The sequence below is a fragment of the Mustela nivalis genome, assembly GCF_964662115.1.
Source record: "Mustela nivalis genome assembly, chromosome: 9".
In the NCBI taxonomy this organism is placed as follows: Eukaryota; Metazoa; Chordata; class Mammalia; order Carnivora; family Mustelidae; genus Mustela; species Mustela nivalis.
In genome coordinates, this window is record NC_139028.1 from 85,840,761 (window position 1) to 85,857,941 (window position 17,181).

At 38.2% G+C, this 17,181-nt stretch overlaps 2 protein-coding genes across 5 annotated transcripts in view; one reads left to right on the plus strand and one right to left on the minus strand.

Moving 5' to 3' along the window:
• The window catches only part of LOC309841348 (uncharacterized protein), a 208,523-nt gene that overhangs the window by 50,662 nt on the left and 140,680 nt on the right, over nucleotides 1-17,181 (minus strand). For 2 of the 3 annotated variants that reach the window (XM_082684237.1, XM_082684236.1), the window contains exons 4-6: nucleotides 12,697-12,805; nucleotides 10,748-11,299; nucleotides 6,342-6,395 (exon numbers count right to left, since the gene is read on the minus strand). The exons of the other annotated variant lie outside the window; for it this stretch is intronic. In XM_082684237.1, the coding sequence (XP_082540363.1) occupies nucleotides 6,342-6,395; nucleotides 10,748-10,787 (94 nt within the window). In that variant the 5' untranslated portion in view covers nucleotides 10,788-11,299; nucleotides 12,697-12,805. The remainder of the gene's footprint in view (nucleotides 1-6,341; nucleotides 6,396-10,747; nucleotides 11,300-12,696; nucleotides 12,806-17,181) is intronic. 3 annotated transcript variants of the gene reach the window in all.
• The window catches only part of BBOX1 (gamma-butyrobetaine hydroxylase 1), a 60,731-nt gene continuing 52,643 nt past the window's right edge, over nucleotides 9,094-17,181 (plus strand). The window contains exons 1-2 of one of the 2 annotated variants that reach the window (XM_082684226.1): nucleotides 9,094-9,403; nucleotides 9,659-9,921. The gene's annotated coding sequence lies outside the window, so the exon portion shown is untranslated. Of the gene's footprint in view, nucleotides 9,404-9,471; nucleotides 9,922-17,181 lie in introns of those variants that run through there. The other variant, XM_082684225.1, reaches the window with a different exon arrangement.

Genomic DNA, 17,181 nt, shown 5'->3' on the forward strand with positions numbered 1-17,181 from the left:
TCCAGTTTCCTCCTTCCACTAACATAGCTGGATTGCAGTTCCCTACCTCCTTGAGGGGGGATACATGACTGTTGATTTGCTTAGCTGATGAAATGAGTGGAAATGATATATGACACTTACAGGTGGGAACCTTTAAATTTTAGGCATGATTAGCCATTCTTACTTTCCCTCTACCATAGCATCTGGTGATGTTCCAGAACATCAATCCAGATCCTTGAGCTCATGCAGTACACCTCACCACCCACCTGTGATGGGCATGTCACATGTAAGAAATACCAATCCCTCTATTGTCTTAAGTTACCGAGCTTCTGTAGTTATTTATTTATGCATAATAACCTAACCTATTCTCACTAATAAAAATGTGAAAATCTCTGGAGTATCTCCTGATGATTATCTTGGTTTTATGCTTTTGTTTTTGTTTTTGTTTTTGTTTCAGCTTAGAAATGCTTCAGATTTGCCATTTGTAAAATAAGTTTATTAGATCAGAAGATGTCTAAGATTCTTCCAATTGGGAAATTGGGCTCTACATTTAACTGATTTTCCTGAGCTCTGTCTTTAAGCTGATGTCAAATCGATAAATCTGTGTTTTCATTAACTGCATTTCAGATGTGTTTTTCCATTCTTTTGGGGTCTGACATAGAATACTCCTTTTTGAAGATCCTTTTTTAATAGTGTAAGGGAAGATTCTCAGACAAGATCTTTTCTATGTTTACAAGCGATTTCTTTCCAAAGTTTTGAGTTCATAGAAACAGAGCTCAACTAAGCAACATTTTGGTAGGAATTGGTAGGTAAAACAAAAGACTACTTGTGACCCTGTGAAGGGGAAAAGATGTCTATCGAATTCTAAAAATGTGTTGAGGAAAGGGGAAAATGGCTCATTGAGCATACGGTAGCAACACTGAAATATTTGGGGAGGAAGAAAACATCCTCAGGTGAAATAAAATACCTGCTATTTAGGAATTACTGAAAAGAAACAATTCTTATACTAAATATATCAATTACCAGCCAATGGAATATGTTCATGGGTGACAGCATTCTCAAGTAGAAATTATTATCAGGAATTATCAGTTAATTAACTGAGCAAGTGAGAGAGAATGCCACTGCTGAACCCTTTAGCCTTCCAATTTCTCATGTATTCATCCTGAAAACTCAATATATTCCTCGCTGAGAGTAACATATGGGATGACTAAATCTTTAGTATTAATTCTAAGCCATTTTTTTTTCTCTCCACTATCCCAGGATACAAAAGACAGCTGAGAACAAAGTCAGAGCATAAAAAACATAGCCTTTCTCTCCTAGGCTCAGATAACAGACTTGTAGCCAAATGGAATTTTACCAAACTTTCTAAAATGAGTAACATTGTGTGAGCACTGTTCCCTTGGGAACTGTGTAAAAATGAGATGTCTATCTCAAAGTGTTCTCCAAGAAAAACCCTAAAAGAAATGGGCATTTGTCTTGACCTAGAGACAACTGCAGAAAATTACAAACACCTAAGAATAGCTTAAACTGAAAACCTTGAATTTTTCCCAAATGTGATAATAAAAAAGATATTAAAATTTATTGAATGCCAATTATTCATTCTTTCAACAACATTTATTGATTGTGTATAAGGTGCCAAGAACTATGCCAGATGCTTTCACATAAACTGCATAATTTGGTCAGGAACTGTGGAGTATAGATTACCTTATAGATAAACGGCTTATCTGAAAAGTCACCCAACTAATAGGGCTTATTTTATTCAAGAAGTATTTATTAAGGGTCTACTACAGGTCAACAATTTTCCATGCCCTGAGGTGTGTCATTAACTTTTGCAGGGCCAAGGATGAGAGTACAAATTGAAACCCCTATATCATATGTCTATATATTTAAAATTATAAACAGTGATTTGCTGGATCCAGCTTTTCTCAGCTCAGAAGAGACAACTATATTTATCTCTTCCCAAATTCACATTCAGTAATGTTGCATTGTACCTTGAAATTGGTCACAGCAGGAGCATTTATACACCAAAACAAATGGCAAATGCTACAAATTGGGTGGTGATGGGTGGTGTTTTCAGGGAGCATCTTGTTAAACTCTTACCAGGATACCACTGCTTATAATAATCTGACTGTTGAATAAAGTGTTTTATCTTCCAACCTTGAAAAATATACCTTGAAGACCACTGCCTATAACAGTCTGATTGTTGAGTAAAATGTTTTATCCTCCAACCTTGAAAAGTATACCTAGAAGTCCAAGTTTGAACTTAGGATTCCCAGACACTATATTATACTATATGCTAACCAACTAGAATTTAACTAAAAACTTGAAGCAATGACCACACACACACACACACACACACACACACACACAAATAGAATTCCCAGATATCTTGTTGTTCCATACCAGAATTTGGGAAGGGAGGGAAAGCTAGTCTCTAGGCTGTAGCTCTCAGCCTGTAGCCCAAGAGCCACAGACCCCTCCACTTTTCATTCTATCCCAGTTTCACCCTGCACAGGGAGGGAGGCAGGGTGGATACTCCAGAATACACATCCACGCTTCATCTGTCCATACATCCTACACACATACACCACCACCCCTGGCTCATCCCACTGGCCTCAGTGTGTATATACCAGGGCAGTAGTACGACCTCCATGGCCTAGAGAAAGAGAAGAAGTCACTCACAGAGCCTAGAAGAAGACCCAAGTCTTTGCAGGTCTAAAATTTAAGGGCCTGGGCTTCAGAGCATTATCTAGGATGTAGGGATGATGACGGTTCTGGGTGGATCCCTTGGTCTCACAGATGTCTTGGTCTCACAGGGTACAGATGAAGGAGTGCCAAAGTAGAAACCCCTAAAACACAGAGCACTATTGCCTATTCTAAGAATGGTACAAAATACAAAAGTCCCAAAGCCCTCGTGGAGTTCATGTTCCACTAAGAGGAAATATAACAGTTTAAGTATTTAAAACAAATTATGTCCAAGATCAAATTGGCTATATTACCACCACTGTTTTTCAGCCCAAGTGAAAACAAATTATTATTTATCATTTGTTGACAGTTTATTATTTACTCAGAAATTAATAAATTCTTGGAAACTGAATGACTAAAAACTCAGAGCCTAGTTATTGCTTTTATTTTTTAAAATTTTATTTATTCATTTATTTATTCTTAATGTAGATTTTAAAAATTTTTTTAAATTTAAATTCAGTTACTTAACATAATTGTTGGATCCTATTGACTAGTATTTTGATGAAAAATTTTGCATCTGTGTTCATCAGGGATATTGGTCTGTAATTCTTCTTTCTGGTGGGGTCTTTGTCTTGTTTGGGGATTAAGGTAATGTTGGCCTCATAGAAAGAGTTTGGAAGTTTTCCTTCCATTTCTATTTTTTGAAATAGTTTCAGAAGAATTGGTATTAATTCTTCTTAAATATTTGGTAAAATTCACCCAGGCAGCCATCTGGCCCTGAGCTCCTATTTTTTGGGAGGTTTTTGATTACTGCTTCAATTTCTTTGCTGGTTATGGGTCTGTTCAGGTTTTCTATTTCTTCCTGGTTTGGTTTTGGTAGTTTACATCTCTAGGGATGCATCCATTTCTTCCAGATTGTCAGATTTGTTGGCAGTTCTCATAATGTGTTCTAATTAATACTTGTTTGTATTTCTTCAGTGTTGGTTGTGATCTCTCCTCTTTCATTGATGATTTCATATTTTTGATTATCTAAGCTTTATAATTTCTCTTCTCTTGCTGAGTTTAGGCATTATTTGCTGCTCTTTATTGAGCTCCTTTTGGTGTTAGATTAGCTCGTATATTTGAGAGACTTGTTTCTTAAGAAACAATTGTATTGCTATATACTTCCCTCTTAAGACTGTCTTTGCTGTATCCTAAATGTTTTGAGCAATTGTGTTTTCATTTTCATTTGTTTCCATTATTTTTTAAAATTCTTCTTTAATTTTCTGATTGACCTATCCAATCTTTAGTAGGATGCTCTTTAGCCTCCATGTTTTTTAGTTCTTTCCAAATTTCCTCTTGTGGTTGAGTTCCAGTTTCAAAGCATTGTGGTCCAAAAATATACAGGGAATGATCCCAATCTTTTGGTACTAGTCGAGACCTGATTTGTGACCCAGGATGTGAACTTCTAGAGAATGACTCATGTGCACTCAAGAAGAATGTGTTTTCTATTGCTCTGGTATGGAATGTATCTGGGATGGAATATATCTGTCCATCTGGTTCAGTGTGTCATTTAAAGTCCTTATTTCCTTGTTGATCTCCTGCTTATATGATCTGTCCATTGCAGTGAAGGGATGTTAAAGTCCCCCACTATTATTTTCTTATTATCAGTATGTTTCTTTAATTATGTTATGAATTGGTTTATATAATTTGTTGCTTCCATGTCAGGGTCATAAATACTTATAATTGTTATATTTTCTTGTTGGCTAACCGTTTAAGTATGATATAGTATCCTTCCTCATCTCTTAATACAGTCTTTGGTTTAAAATCTAATTTGGCAAACTTTCTTTTGATGTCTACTAGAATGAAAAATGTTTTTCTAGCACCTTCACTTTAAATCTGGAGATGTCTTTGGGTCTAAAATGAATATCTTGAGCTTTTTTTTAACCCAGTCTGATACCCTGTGTCTTTTGATTTAGTGCCATTGTATTATCTGTAAAGTGTCCATTTCAGTATATTGTCTCTGTTCCTTTCTGGTCTATGTTACCTTTGGACTCTCCCTTTGCTTAGAGGATCCCTTTTATTATTTCTTGTAGGGCCGGTTTGGTGATCACAAATCCTTAGTTTCTGTTTGTCCTGGAAGCTTTTTATCTCTCCTTCTATTTTCAATGACATCCTAGCTGGTTAAAGCATTCTTTAACTGCATATTTTTCTCATTTAGCACCCTGAATATATCATGCCAGTCCTTTCTGGCCTGCCGGGTCTCTATGGATAAGTCTTCTGTCATTCTAACATTTCTACCCTTGAGTTACAGACCTCTAGTCCTGAGCTGCTTTAAGGATTTTCTCTTTCTTTGAGATTTGCAAGTTTAATATTATATGCCAGGGTGTTGATCTATTTTTATTGATTTGGGGGGGAATTCTCTGTGCCTCCTGGACTTTTAAGCCTATTTCCTTCCCCAGATCAGGGAAGTTCTCTGCTATAATTTGCTCCAATATACCTTCTGTCTTTGTCTCTCTCTGTGTGTCTCTTTCCTCTTCTTCTGAGATCCCAATTATTATAATATTGTTTTGCTTTATGGTATCACTTATCTCTCAAGTCCTCCGCTCATGATCCAGTAGTTTTTTATATCTTTTCATCAGCTTCTTTATTTTCTATAATTTGGCCTTCTATGTTACTAATTCTCTCTTCTGTCTCACTTATCTCAGAAGTTAGAGTCTCCATTTTTTATTGCATTTCATTAATAGCCTTCTTTATTTCAACTTGGTTAGATATTAATTTTTTTATTTCTTCAGAAAGGATTCTCTAGTGTTTTCTATGCTTTTTCAAAACCAGCTAGTATCTTTAAAATCATTTGGAAATTTAGCTCTGACATCTTACTAATGTCCATACTCTTCAGGTCCCTGGCAGTCACTATGTCCTCTTGTTCTCTCTTTTGAGTGAGTTTTTCCATCTTGTCATTCTGTCTAGAGAAGAATAGATGAACAAGAAGAACAAGAGCACCGCTCCTCCTGGGGAAAAAGAAGGGGTCTCACTGGTTCAGTGTTTTTTGGGCCCCTGCTCAAAGAGCAGTCACCCAACTGTGCTGTGGTTTGAGGACCGAGCTGAGAGCCCATTCCTGGGCTCACTCTGCAGCCAGCTCCCCATTTTGATGCCTGGAAGCTCTGCTGTACACAGCCACCCCCAGTCTGCCTGTGACCCAAAGGATCCTGAGACCACACTGTCCCACCCATGATTCCGCCCCTGCTTTGTCACCTAAACACCTTTCAGGTAGGGGTGTCCCTCACTGGAGCAGACTTCTAACTATAAGTTTTTATTTTGTGCTCCACTGCTCTATCACTTTCTGGTAACCGGCTTGTGGAGGCTCCCTCCCCTCACAGTTTGTCTTCCCATATATCACCTTGGATTCACTTCTCCCACCTCCTACCTTGCACAAAGTGGTCATTTTTCTATTTGTGGAGTTGCACTTAATCTTTTTTTCAATCTGGTCGAGTTCCCAGGTGTTCAGAAGGACTTGATAGCTATCTAGCTGAATTCCTGGGACCAAAAGAAACCCAAGACTCCTACTCCTCTGCCATCTTCTAGTTATTGATGTTAGTTAGCAAAATGATTCCTAATATTTATTTAGCATCACAGTATTTGTTATGGGAAAGACTTGGGACAGCTTCCTACTCAAGGCAAATGTTCTTATAACCTACCTGGGTGAATCCTTTTGCAAATTCCAGACTGGGCTTGCTCTTTACTCATGGGACCTATCAGCATGGGTGATAAAAACACTTTTGTTATTTATCTGAGGTTTAAGACCATGTGGGCACCAAGAACTGGTTATTCATTGTTTAACAGCACACTGCTCAGTTTCCCTTTTTTATAGTAAACACCTTAGTATAGGCCAAATACAAAAAAAAAAAAAAAAAAACAAAACAGTAATTATATTTGGGAAAAGGAAACCAAAAGAAGGAGAAGACAGACTTAATTTTCATTTAATTTTTCTATATTTATCTCAATAATGTGAGGACAATTGGATTATGGGCCTTGGTTTCCTTCTTTATATAAAATTATAAATCATTACAGTTTTTTTTTTAAAAACATCTTATTTATTTATTGGTGAGAGAGTGCGGAGCCAGAAAGAGAGAGAACAGGAGCAGGGGCAGGGGGCAGGGATAGAAGGAAAGGGAGAAACAGAAGCAGACTCCCCACTGAGCGGGAACCCAATGTCGGGCTTGATTCTAGGACCTTGGGATCATAACCTGAGCTGCAAACAAACGCTTAACTGACTGAACCACCCTGGCGCCCCAGTCTTTTTCATATCGTTAAAACACTTTTTGAGCTTTGTAAACCTTTTGAAAATAACTAAAATTTAAACGAAAAGAATGATGCTATATATAAACTGTAATTATTATTATTATTATACTGTAATTATTTTTCATAAATCCTGCTGTTTTTCATTCTTCCAAATAGGAAATTGAGTAAGCTGCAGAATTTTTCCATAGGTCCTAGATTTCACTGACGCTAACGAGTCCTGCCATCTGTAGTAGCTTCTTAAGCCCAGGACAACTCCCTGAGTATCACCATATGTTAAATATAACAAGATGTACGTCTGCTGCCGCTGAAGTCACCAGGCTTTCTCCCCCAGAAACAGCATTCACCTTCAGATCTCTCAGTGGGATCGTGCTCAGTCCCATCCAGTGTTTCTGCAGGGGCAATACTGAAGAAAGCTTTCAAGAAATCCTGAGCCGCTTTTGTTGGTGCACACTCATCATATATTTCCATGTTTCTCCTGTGTAACACAATGGCTGTACTTAAGTTCAACTCACTGCACTCGACATGCACTTAATTTTAAGAATAATCTTAGACTCTCAATCTCACAAAACAAACTGAGGGTTGCCAAGAGGAGGGGGGTAGGGAGAGGGTGGTTGGGTTAGACATTGGGGAGGGTATGTGCTATGGTGAGTGCTGTGAAGTGTGTAAGCCTGACGATTCACAGACCTGTACCCCTGGGACTAACAATACATTACATGTTAATAAAAAATAAAAAAAAAAATTTTTTTTAAAGAATAATCTTAAATCTTAAAAGAGAAAGAAGAAAAGAAACAGATGGGCAAAGTGTCAACAGTTCTGGTTCTGGAACCAACGCTACCTCTTGCACATTTGGTCACCATTTGTGGTTCATGAACCTCTGTGGTCTCGTTTCCTCCATCTAAAATCCGGCCTTGTGCTATGGTTTGCTTCTTCCCGGATAGAACCCTGAACAGCCATACGTGAAAGCAAGCGGAAGACTCTGAAGGAGGGACACAGATAGGAGAGAGCCCTCAAGAAATGTTCATTTATTTATTTATTTGTTAATCTTAAAGAGGCTTCTCGCAGTCAAGAGTACGATTTGTTTGTTCATTGTTCGTTTTCGGTGCGGGAATTCATTCTTTAGGTGCAGGATTTAAAACTAGAACTGTTGACAGGTGTGTTTGTTGTTTTGTTTGGTTTTACTCTTCTATTAGAAGCTATGTACGTGCAACACATTTTTTTCAACAACTTTCTTAAAGCTGGAGCTGAGTTTACCTAATTTATTCCAGTGATGGTTACGAAAGCACAAAGTGTGGAAGAAAAATTAGTGCAATGTGTTTCTATGATGTCATCTGAATGTTTAGAACGTAATTAACCCCACTGCTTCTGGCGCACCTATAGCCTCCGTTACCGTGGGTTTTAAAATGTTGACAACATGTATGGGGGCACTTCACTTGCACTTACCCTCCTTCTGTCCTTGGGGGAAAAAAACATAAAAACAAACAAATAAAAGAAAACTGCTATCATTTTCACTGGATACCCAGCGGTATCAGTAATTTGGCCTGGGGACTTGAGGAAAGGAAGGAGGAAGATGGAGGAGGAAACCACGTGATTAAGAGACACGGTTTAACTTTTACTGTGAAAGGAACCGACAGGGCATCATGGAGGAAGGGGACCCTGCAGTTCTGGGAGGTGCAGTTGTCCTGAACAGGAACCCACAGCAGAAGCTATGGGAGAGTTGGGCTGAATTTTCTCTCTCCTGGGTTAGCTCTTTTGTTCCTGCCTGTCTCGCAGCTGTGAGAGTCCTTCAGGCAAGAAGCAACAAGTTGCTGGCTGAGACTGCTTCAGTGTCTTGTGGGTAGGGTGGTTTTGTGGGAGAAGGGCAGAGGGCTCGTGTGGCTCTCTCCTGGACCTCAGTTGCCACCTGCAGATTTTCTTTTAGTGGAATCTCCCACTCTGTTAGGAACTACGACTTGAGACTTGTCTTCTAGCCCCCCTCTGCACTGGGCACTCTCCATCTGAATGTCTGGCAGCCAGGCTTTGGGTCCCTGGCCCACCGCCCACCTCCGCCTTTCCCTTTTGTTGTCTTCAGGCCTGTGTAATTGTGAGTCAAGTCACTGGGCAATCGGGTGCCTTCAGAAAAACCCCGTGTTCTCGGGCAGCTACTGTTCATTTCAGTTATTGCTGCCAAGAAAGGAGGGCATCAGGCTTAAGGGGACTCATCCCAACCTTCCTCCCAGTCCCAGAAGTAGTCCAGCATCCTTCAGAGAGGCTCGAATGGAATACTCTATGGGCAAGCTAATACCACCTCACCTCTGCTGAGGTGGGAGCCGGTGAGTCCTCCCTGTTAACCGTGCATCTCAGTGTCTTTTCTCCAAGTGAGCTTGACCTTGAAAGGATTGTCACTGTGAACCAATCAGACAGGAGTCTCCTTCACTGGCCTCCACTGCTGCTGCTGGCTCGGGGTCAGGAGAACAAACAGGTAAGAACTGCTCTACCTTCTACCAGGAAAGACTCTGAACTAAGGCAGTGCTTTGCACGGAGTCCTGGGGTTCTGTGGCTTCAGGCACTAATTGGAAATCAAATGTTTTCTCTTTCTAACTGCTTCTCCTCTAGGCCATAAAAACTCTTTTTCCTTTCCCTTCCTCTACCTTCCTTCCTGATATCCTTCCTTCTTCCCATTCTCTCTCTCTTGCCCCACCACCTCACTCTCTCTCTCTCTCTCTCTACCTCCAAGCTCCCTTCAGGAGTTGCTACACCTTCAGATTGGGACATCCTTCCTCATTTGCAAACCTCAGCTGTGTCTGGGGGCAGGGCTTCTGTGGAGCTGCCAGGAGCAGAAAGAAAGGCTCCCAAGTAATAGTGCTACATCACAAGTCAGATGTAGGGAAACTGCGGGCAGATCAACTGGGATGTGCTGGTTACCAGAAGGCTCCCTCCCCAAAGGACGTGAGGATCAAAGCTGACATTTTCTGTCCTTGGTAAGTTTTGCATGGTTTGGTGTCTGAAGCACATCTGAGAACAGGTAGGACTGAGCTCAACTTTGCCTTGTTGGAAGAACTTCAGGTCTGTGGATTGGGGGTGGGGGGGGCATCTAATTGGAAATCCAGGCACATGTGTCTCACAGCCATGTGGGCTGCGAAGGGGATCGTCCATCAGACATTTGGAGTAGGCTTGATTTTGGAATGCAGTGGATCTGATTGCTTCTTGGCAGCTTTCCTTTCCCAATTATGTTTGGCTTAGTCTAGTAGTCAAGTTACTTTACAGTCCCTAAGCTGATCCAGAAAGCCTACAGAGGGGACAGAAAGGATACTGTCTCAAAAGCAGACTTGGTGGTGGGAAAGGGAGGGCTCTGGCTGGATTGGAAACATTCACCGAATAAGCCACAATCCAGACCAAAGAAAGGGACTGCATATTATACCTTGGCCCTCTGTTAAGTCCAAAGACTTAATGAAAATGCTTCTCAAGAATACTGGTCGAGTAAGACTGACATTGGTGTGCATTTTCAGTTGTTTTATTCCCCATATGTAGCTCAAGAAGAGACATAACAGATATTTTGAATTGATTTTATTATAAAACATAGGATTTCCCATAATGAATATATGTCCTGGTTCAAAGATTTAGAAATCTTAAAATCTAGACTCAGTATGCTTCATTATACTAGTCAACAAATACTTTGATATAGGAGCTTCAAGCTGAAGGTGGTAATTCTACCAGAATGAGGCTTTTTATAAAAAGTTTTCTTTTTTATAATTTATGAAGGAAGTGTTTACACAAAATTTGATACTTTAAACAAGGTAGCAGGCAGAATGTTAAATGTACTCACGAGAATGGAGAGTTTTTTCTAATGGCTTTGTAGAATTCATTGTCCACAGGAGTATATTCGTGAATTATTAAGAAGCTCAGCCACTTACTAAATCAAGATTTAAAAAATAAAAAACAACAGTTTCTAAGTTGAAGGCCTTTAGGTAGCAGATGTAATGAGTAGAGTATGCATATATTCAAATAATTCTAAAGTTCAGACACACAAACACTCAAATACAGCCTGGTCAACCTTTACCTTACCAAATGGAAATGAGTTGAGTTTTATGATTTAAAGGTTGATATATAAAAGAATAGTAATTCTTTCTAAGCCTTCATGGTGGAATGTCCAGAAAACATCCTGTCCTGTTCTTCCAGTGGTCGGATGGTGAGGTCAACTAACAAGCAACAGACTTGAGATCTGGCTACTATTTTAATAGTACATTTTTGGTAAATTAAAATTATTGTCTGGGAAATTACTTAACCACAGATTCTCCATGATGTAGTTCAGTGTAGTGGGGTTCCTATTTCCTCTGCTTTCAAGTCAGGTATTTCACCTGTCCAAGTTCAAGATCACCTGTAAAACAGCAGTGACAGCACTGAACTCAGTGTTTCTGGAGGATTAAATAATTAGTATAATCAAAAGCATTAGCAGAGGGGCCAGAACATAATAAGCATTAAATAAATGATTTTATACATACATCACACACACAAACACATTCCCATACATTCTGCATGTTTTTTGCATTGTGATCATTTTCTGATCCTACCACCTAGAAGCAAGAGGACGGACACATTAAGAGAATCCTGTGGTCTGATAGCAGGTCTGATGACTTACCTCTTACCTAAGGAAGAGGAGATGGAAATTAACAATTAACAGATACTGACATTTGATAACATGAGTCTACTCTATTCTTTCCTTCTCTTACAAAAAAAAAAAAAGTAAAAAATGATATCCTTTTGTTTTAGGGGTCAGTAATCCAGTAGATGAATCAGGCTTCTTGGATGTACATTATTAATTTCCATTCGATTTAATTTTTATATATAGTAGTTGTGGAGCTTCTACATTAACTTCTTGAGAATCCCATCCAAAACCCATGGTACAAATTAGTGCAATTAATTAGTGTTTGAGGAAATTTTGTGCTCTCTTTTATTAGAACTAGGAAATGTTTACTTTATATATGCACAGTGAACTGGCAAACCTAAGTTTGGAGCAACCTCTCCTACTAGCCAAGCCAGCATTGCGGGCTTGGACAAATCACACCCAACATCTCTGAGCTTCCATTATCCTTGCATATCTGATGAGGGCACTGAGCCCAGTGATATCATGAGTTGTTTCTTTCGGGCTCTGAGAGTTCTCGTTCTAAGTTCTTTTATTTCCAAGATCAATGCATGAAACAACTTTCAGAACTACTTCCTTGAGTTTCCAAACAGTGCTAGAGAAAACCAGCTGAAAGAAGTTGAATTGATAAAAATTTTAAAAAGACAAAACCACACCCATTGCCGAAGTAGGATAATCTCTAAAACAGACAATTTAGTTGTGCCAAATAGAAGTCCCAAATAAACTTCCGTAACTCTGAAGGGGAAAAATACAGTGAGTCAGTTAGGAAGGAACACACACACACACACATACACACACACACACACACGTGATGGGATTAAATTAAAAGAAATCTATCCTATCAGATTAGAATCCCCCTAACCCAAGATTTGTTTTCCAGGACAAGGAAATCTACTCCCTTCTACCCAAACTAATCTGATATTTTAAAAACAAAATTATAGTTGTGAGTAAGGAGAAGCCAAATAATAATTAAGTCCTAAAATAAATGAGCACTTTTGTTTTATAGGTCCCTTTAATTTAGCAAAGAGGACCCACTGGTAAAATATATATTATACATATATATAGAGAGAGAGAGATTTCTCTCTATATATACACACACACACACACACACACACAGACCTAGGAATACCTACTTTTTTCTTTTTCTTTTTTTTTCTCTTCTTCAAAGAAACACAGTGATTTATCAGATAGGTACAAGTCTATGATGCTTCAACAGGGCTCAATTTTAACAGGTCATTTGGACTAAATGGAAAAATGGATTTTAACAAGTCACACTTATGTCAAACCTATAAACTTTCAGAAAGAATTTGTCTTTAAATACTGATGATTCTTGATTATTCTTTCTTTTTGAATGTTCATTACATTTTTCCCAGTAGAGCTTTAAGTAAAACAAGGCTAAGTTAAAGAGGGAACCATATTCCCATTTCTCTCTACTTTTTTTTTTTTTTTTGGATTACTATTCACATTTATCATAAACTGAGAAAGGAATTGTGAAGAATAGAAATGACCCGACAAGCTCCTTGATAGATACCCAAACAATTTAACCTGAGCAACACCCAAGTCTTTCCAGTTCTTCCACACTCTCCCTGGTGCCTGGGGCAGCTTCCATCCGGCTCTGGTCCTGACGGCACCTCCTCTCTTGAAATAGCCTCCAATGGATCTCCGTTTGGCCAGGCAGGCTGGGGGAAAGAGTCAGGTTCCCCTATAACTGGAAGTACGCTTTTTCCTTTCCAGTTCAAACATGTTAGATAGAACAAGGAAAGAAAGAAAAAGAGAGAGAGAGAAATGGAAAGCTTCTGATGCAGGCTGGAATATAATCAGTGTCGGTTGGTACAGATGTCTCTAAGGTTGATCACTTCAATGGTAAGCAGGACATGGACACAATGCCATCTTTAAGTACAGAGACAATGTATATTATAGGGGAAAACAATGTATCCATTACCTATATATGTGTCAAGTTTCAAGTTTTATTAAAAAAAATCCTTTCAACCAAAACCTTTTCAAACCCACTAATGAACAAATAGGAAATGAGTGGAGTCTGAAATATACACTGACATACATGGAATTGTGGTGATAAAAAATAAATGAAAAGAATCTTTCCTTTTAATTGTCTTACTCCCTTGGAGAACTTATGATGGATTCTACTACCATCTGTATGCTGATATTCCGTAGCCTCTTTCTTCTGCTGCTTATTCAGGTAATTGCAGTGTATTTTTCATTGGGTTTTGATGAAGATTCAATAGGTCATTGTATCTGAAGCCCTTAGCTTGTTTGTGAAGCCCTTAGCATATGATTGGCATGAGGAGGCATTTGGTAAATGTAAAATTTTACTATTATTACTAGTATTGTAATCTTACCGTCAATATAATCAACACCAGTATTCTTATTATACAACCAAGCTAGTTATTCTTTCTTAAGACCTATAAACAGTTACCATTATTCTTCCAAACTCCCAGGGTAAAAATAAATAAATAAATAAAAGTTAAAACATTTCTTTCCTCATTAAGGTACTAATTCCTTTTCCTTATACTAGAAATGTTATATCTCTTCTATACTGTATAATTTGAAGCACCACATTTTGAAAGACACTTAAAACTGGAAAGTAACCATGCATCCTGAAAGGTATAGAATTAAGAGATCATATGTTATAAAGAATAGCCTGAAAAATGGAGTAGATTTAGAGAATAGGGAATGAAGGAGACATGTGATTTCAGTTCACTATATCTGAAGGACTATTACCATGGAATAAGTACATCCTATACCGTTTTGAAATCAGACCAGGGCCAATATGTCAAATGTATTTTAAAATGTAGCTAGGTTGGGGTGCCTGGGTGACTCAGTGGTTTAAGTGTCCTGACTCTTGATTTTGGCTCAGGTCATGATCTCAGCATTGTGGGACTGAGCCCTGCATCTGGCTCTGTGCTGGGGGTGGAACTTGCTTGAGATTCTCTCCCTTTCCCTCTCCCTCTGCCTTCCCCCCAAACATGTAACTATGTTCTCAATATAAAAAGAGTGAGCTTGAAAACTATATACGTTTATCTTGTGTGTGTAAATATTCTGAGGTATTTTTGCCTTTGATTCTTGGCAGGTAATTTTAGCAAGTGAGTAATCCATCACTTTATAAGTAGATCAGGTTAAGTATCAAAACGAATAAATACCAAAATAAACAAATTAGGATATATGCATGTATTTTTTTCCTGCTTCTATTTGCCTGTGGGCTCTCCATTGTCCATGTTGATATTTATTTGCTGTGAAACCATAACTTTTTCTGTCTCTCATCAGCTTGCCACCCACTGAAAAACCATAGCCTTGTACTAAGACGACTTGTTATAGCTTCATTCTGGTAAACATATCCATATCTCCACATGGCTATCTATGGGAACAAGGAATTCGTATGCATTCAGAAGCATTGATCACATCCTGTTAAGACTTCCTCAAATAGACATCCTCTCTAAGCAGGTGTCCAGGAGCTTCTCAGATGACTCTCTGTGCCATTTGTCTCCAGCCTTATTTACTTGTTTACTTTAATAATTGTCTTACTTTTTTTCTTGAACTCTGGAGCTTCATGGTGAAATTTGAACTTTCTGATACAGCATTTCAGGCAAAAACAAAAAATATGCTTAGTATTATTCGAATAGGTTTAACCTTATGTATAAGGAGAAGTGAACTATTTTCCGTATTTAAGTATGATTGTCTACCACTGTAATAAAAGCATGCTTTACACAACTCGGTCAAGGAGAGCCACCCAGGTGCCCCATGGCCAGGCAAATTCTTGCCTGTGGGCCAAGTATGGCCTACAGCCTGCTTTTTCTAACCTATGTGGTAAGACTAATTTTTACAGTCTTACAAAAGTTTTAAAAAATAAAACAAGAATATGTGCTAAGGACTATAGATAGCCTGGAAAGCCAAAAATAAATACCATCTGCCCTTTTACAGAAAATATTTGTCAACCCTGACTTAAAGAGTTACTACATTTCTCCTTTTTGTCCTTATATATCATATGTTATTTAAGGATCTGCTTGGATTATACTATGTTTACTGGAACCATCACTGTCCCTGAAACCACATATAGAAAAGACTTGCCAGCCTTCCCTTCTCCTATCAGGGAAATTATTATTATTATTATTATTATTATTATTATTATTATTATTTTCTTTCCTCCCCTCCTATCAGGGAAATTAAACATCCTACCCATTCCACATAGGAACTTATGTTTGAACTTTGTGAAGTCCCCTTACTCAAAATCTATGAGGTAAACACCCGAGTTTGAACTAAATAATACTTTCGATGATTTTTCTAAGTAGTGCTGCCCTGTTGCTATATAAATTATTAAGAAAAAAAACGGATGAGAGTTCCTGAGTAGGCATCGGCATGGGGCCCTGTGAATTGTGTTTCTCTTTTATCATTAGGTAACTTCAGTGTGGTTGACCTAACTGGAGAAAGCAATCTTTTCTCGTCCTGGCCGGCTTCATAGCCTGACTAAATCATACAAGTTAATGATTTGAGGAAGTATATATAAAATCAACACCTAAAAGTTGTTTTATTTTAATGTAGTATATTTTTTAAAGTTATGTTCATGGTACATAAAGTCTTCCTCTCTGTAAGTTTAAGAAAGACGGGGAGCTGTTTTGTCCTTCTTGTCATTGAACCCTCCAGTGTCTACTGCACTGCCCGATACACGGAAGGTGGTTAACAGTCACTCTGTGTGTGTGTGTGCGTGTGCGTGTGTGTACGTGTGTGTATGTACATGCCCATGTGTGCACGCCTCCCCTTCATCCCAAGACAGTGAAGTCTTGTTTCTATCGTCACATGTCACCTTCTCTTAATGAGCTAATCATTATATGGAACAGGTTAAGAAGTTCTATTTCTTCCATATAAATTCTACCTTTTCCAGCTAAGTTCTATTTCTTCCATCTATGTTTAGAGTCCTGGCAAGTTATATAGGAAGAAAGTGAGATTTAGAACATTGACAGAATTTCAGAAGGCCCCCTATGTAGTCATTAATAGAATCATAATCAACACTGAAGTGTTCAGTCTGTAATACCTTGTACTTCTTTTTTCACTTGATTTCCTTTCCTATAAATACTTCATGCCCTCAAAATTTGGTGTGTTTCTTAAAAAAAAAAAAAAAAAAGAATGTATGTATTCCCAAGTAAGGTGAAATTTCATGAAAATACTCTGTAAAGGTTTAGATTAGATGTGCATTATCGAGGCACACTCTATTAAAACAGAAAATCCCAGAGAACGAATCAAGCGAGACAAGAATGGGACCTTGCTGAGCCTGGGAACTTTTATACTGCATTTAGAAAATGAATTGTGTAAGTAAGAAAATAAATGATGGAATAGAAATAGCACAATGTACTGGATTATAGTACCTCTTAAAATAAATAAATAGCACTAAAATTTCCCTCGTAGAACAAATTTACTAATTTAGTGTCATAAAAACATGTTTTTCCCCAAAAGACAGGTGCACTTATTTGTGTTAAAATAGCACAGATATCATTAGTGACACTTTCAATCTGTGGAGCATTTTTCTCCCTTAAAAATTTTTCAGAGCCTTTTATGCAAACATAATTATAAAGTGCCTGTGTCACTGGTTCCAAACTCATTATCTAAAA